Source organism: Pterocles gutturalis, unplaced genomic scaffold, assembly GCF_000699245.1.
Source record: "Pterocles gutturalis isolate BGI_N339 unplaced genomic scaffold, ASM69924v1 scaffold4968, whole genome shotgun sequence".
NCBI lineage: Eukaryota > Metazoa > Chordata > Aves > Pterocliformes > Pteroclidae > Pterocles > Pterocles gutturalis.
In genome coordinates this window covers 16,304-20,212 of record NW_010122816.1, presented here as the reverse complement: position 1 = coordinate 20,212, position 3,909 = coordinate 16,304, and the positions used below count along the sequence as shown (strand labels likewise).

The 3,909-nt window shown below is 54.4% G+C and overlaps 1 protein-coding gene across 1 annotated transcript in view; it reads left to right on the top strand.

Moving 5' to 3' along the window:
* Positions 1-1,308: 1,308 nt before the first annotated feature.
* The window catches only part of TMEM173 (transmembrane protein 173), a 9,005-nt gene continuing 6,404 nt past the window's right edge, over positions 1,309-3,909 (top strand). The window contains exons 1-2 of the mRNA XM_010077645.1: positions 1,309-1,334; positions 3,162-3,300. Of these exons, the coding sequence (XP_010075947.1) occupies positions 1,309-1,334; positions 3,162-3,300 (165 nt within the window). The remainder of the gene's footprint in view (positions 1,335-3,161; positions 3,301-3,909) is intronic.

The window sequence follows — 3,909 nt, the reverse complement described above, 5'->3', positions numbered from 1 at the left end:
AAGGCCTTGGGAGAGCGACCACCTGGAGCGAGATGACCCGGAGCCAAAGAGATCCGGAACCAAAAGGGCCGATTTTCCAGAGGGTCCTCACCTCTATACTGGATCTGGATGATGGGACCAAGTGTACCCTGATGAAGTTTGCCAATGATACCAAACTGAGTGGAGAGTGGATGGTTCGGAAGGGAGAGCCGCCCTGCAGGAAGACCTGGATAGGCTGGAGGAGTGGCCTGACAAGAACCTTATGAAGTTCAACAAGGACATATGTAAGGTCTTGCACCTGGGAAAACATAATCCAGGAGTGCAGCACAGGCTGGGACCTGAGAGTCCTGGTGGACAACAAGCTGAAGATGAGTGAACAGTGTGCTGCTGTGGCAAAGAAAGCCAGTGGGATGCTGGGGTGTATCAGCACGGGCATTCCTAGCAGAGATAAAGAAGTCATCCCACTCTACCCAGTGCTTGTCAGGCCACACCTGGAATACTGTGGTTTGGTCCCCGCTATACAAAAAAAAATGTGGACAGGCTGGAGAGGGTCCAGAGAAGGGCCACAAAGACGATCAAAGGACTGGGGAGCCTGTCATGTGAGGAAAGGCTGAGAGAGCTGGGTTTGTTCAGCCCTGAGAAAAGAAGGCTTAGGGGAGACATTATCACCATGTTCCGGTATTTAAAGGGTGGCTACATAGAAGATGGAGACTTCCTTTTTACAAGGAGTCACATGGAAAAGAGAGGGGTAATGGGTACAAGTTATTCTTGGGGAGATTCTGACTGGACACAAGAGGAATATTTTTCACTATGAGAAAAATGAGCTGTTGGAATAATCTCCCCAGGGGAGTGGTGGATTCCCCAACATTGGACACTTGTAAGATTTGGCTGGACAGGGTGCTGGGCCAGCTAGTCTAGACCATGCTTTTGGACCAGATGATCCTTGAGGTCCCTTCCAACCTGGAATTCTATGATTCATATGATTCCCTGCCTTTGCAGCCGCCTCTGCTGGCCCTGCAGACAGCTGAGCTCTTGCTGCATTTGGACCGTGGTTAAACCATGGGTGGTTTGGACAGTCAGTTTGGACCACAAGCTGCTACATCTCTGCCCAGGTGTATACAAATAGAGCAGCTGCTCAGAGGGATGTTGTAGGGTCCTTTGGGTGTGCAGAAAGGTGACGCAGAGCAGGCTGCAGAGGTAACACCCAGCCCCGGAGCTGCCCTGGCCCAGCAGCACAGCAGCACTGGGGAAACCGGCATGCCCAGGCTGGGGCGTGAGGTCAGTGCTGACTGTTTTGGTGCTGGTGACTCAGTTACCCAGCAGGGGACCATGGACATCCCCAATGACATCACGAGGTGGGTTTGCTGCAATTTGTCTGCATCAGGAGGGTCCCAAGGATGCATTGCTGGGACACTGCCCCAGAACACGGGGTGTGGGGAAGGTGAGGATGCCCCGTGCATCCAGGGAGCAGCAGCTGATGCACGTGTTGCTCTGTGGTCAGTAAAAGGCCATGGCACATGGCACTTGAGGGGTTTACACTGCCTGTGACACCAGTGGTTTAAAAACCTCTAGGGTGGGAAATCACTGATCCCAGTGGGGTCTGCAGCACAGGTGCGTTTTACAGGTTGCTTTACAGAGAGTTGATTCTTTGCCCAACTAAATCTCAAACAGAGGTGTCAGCGCTAGCCTGGCTGGAAGTGCCATGGCACTGCTCTGGGGAGGTCACCTGCCGGGTTTTTTAATACATCTAAAATCTTTTGGCATCATGCATGACTTCTTGTTCCCTCCCCTTGAGGGAATAACAGCAAGGAGGGAAAAGGGAACTTCAGTCAAGGCACAATCTGGAAACTGTCGGCTAGACAAAGGCCAGGGAGGACAAGCTTTGGTGCTTCTGCTTCTTGTTGGCTTTGCAGAGGCGCTGGGCAGCACTGGGCTCTCCATTCCCAAGAAAGCTCAAACATCACCAGTGTCCAGCCTCCGCTGGAGACATTCAAATCTCATTCCTGGAGTTCAGGCTCGGCTCTTGGACCGGGGCACCACAGCTCTGCTCCAGGCTGCACCCCACAAGCACAGCCCCATCCGCAGCGTGGCAGGGAGCCTGGAAAGGCTGGGGGTGGCTGGAAGGATTGTTCGAGAGCAAAGTGGTGTGGAGGAGATGTGAGGTGGCTGAGAGCATGGGAGCTCTCATTTTGTCCCCGTCTGCAGCTGGCCTGCAAGCTGCAGATGCAACTCCTCTTTGCTCCGATCCTCGCCTCCCTCCAGCCTTGTTGTCTGCTTCTGCAGGCTCTGGCAGACAAAATGGCTCTTCGTGCTGCTTTTTACTGCAGTCAGCACCCTGGCAACAGCTACATACAAGGCGGGTCTGAGGCTGTTAGGGCAAAGGCGGGCTCCGAGCAGAAGTGAAAGAGGCAGAAACACCACGGGTGTTAGTGTGCTGGAGGTGGAAATGAAGGCAAGAGGCCAGGCTCCATGGGCAGGAGAGCCCCCATCTGCACAGGGACTCGCGAGAAGAGGGCTGGGGACCGGGCAGCCTCCTCCCCTGTGAGAGCCAGCCGGGGCTGGCGAGTGAGCCCAGCTGGCTGGGACAACCTAGCACAGGAGGAGGAAGTGATTCACTTGATGTTTTAGCCGACCTTTGTGTTGACGAAGCAAACAAGACATTGGCTTTATCCACAAGCCCTTCCCAGTCTAGGAACACAGGTCAGATGTCCTGTAAAGTGGGTTTGCTGGGTTTCTAAAATAACACCAAAACAGACTGTGACAACCTTGTGACGAGCACCAGTAGCATGCTGCCGGTCTCTCTGGGCATCTATTCCTTCCTCCCACTGTTTGGGTTTGCAAACGCTTGAATTAAACGTGATCTGTGGGCTCATCTGAATCAAGATCCTCGTGCTCTGTTTCCTCTGAAGCCTGTGGAGACCCCCAGTGAGGTGCCTGCAGGTCTGTGGGGACTGCAAGGGTCTGCTGGCAGCCTCCCTGCACCCACGGGCATTCCCGGGCAGAAAGCAGTTGGATCCAAAGCATGTTCTGGACAGCCACCCCCTTACTCGGCTCCTGTTTGCCTACGTGGAGGCTGTAGGAGACCACACAGCCGGTTATCCCATCTCAGAAGGCACTCAGGTTGGTCAGGTGAGACGTGCCCTTTGTAAATCCCTGACGGCTGTTCTCTTCTTTTCCTTCAGGTGCTTGGCTGTGATTGCCAGGAGGATTTGCTCCATCACCTTCCCAGGGACAGAGGTGACGTTGGGCAGGCTGCAGCTCACCAAGCCCTCCTTGCCCTGCTCAAAGCTAGGTATGATATTTGCCTTCTCCTACTCACCAGTAACCTCCTGACTGCTATGATTGCCCAAAGAGGTCAGAGAGCAGCCTTCCCAGGGTATCAGCCAGCTCCCTCAGCATCCCCGAGTGCATCCCACCCGATCCTGTGGACTTGTGGGTGTGTTCCCTAAGTCAGCCTTCCTTTAGGATGGGAATGCTGCTGCACTCCGCGGCTAGGACAGGGCCCCAGGAGGTTTGAGGGCAACCCCCAGCCACAACAACTGGATCAAAGGCAGCCTTGAGTAGCTCGGCTGCTCTGGGTCTGTGGTCACTAGGACCAGGGACCAGAGAGGCTTGAGGACCTTATGGGCCAGTGACGGCCCGGCTGCAGGAAGCCCCCGTCTGTGTCGCCAGTGCCCACGGGCGCTGCCTCTTGAGCCAGCATCTCCTGGAGCTGCGTGGGGTGGGGGCATCCAGGGTGCTGTGAGTCACCCTCTTTGCTAGAAAGAACTTGCTTCCGTTTTGCCCCTGGAAACCTGTTGCACTTAATAGATTCAATCTTTGAAATCTGCTGCACTTAATAAATTCAATAAATTCTGGTATCCTTCCTCATTCCAGCTCAGCTTAGCCCCACTGTGACCCAGCAGATACATTGGGGACTTTCCAGAGGTT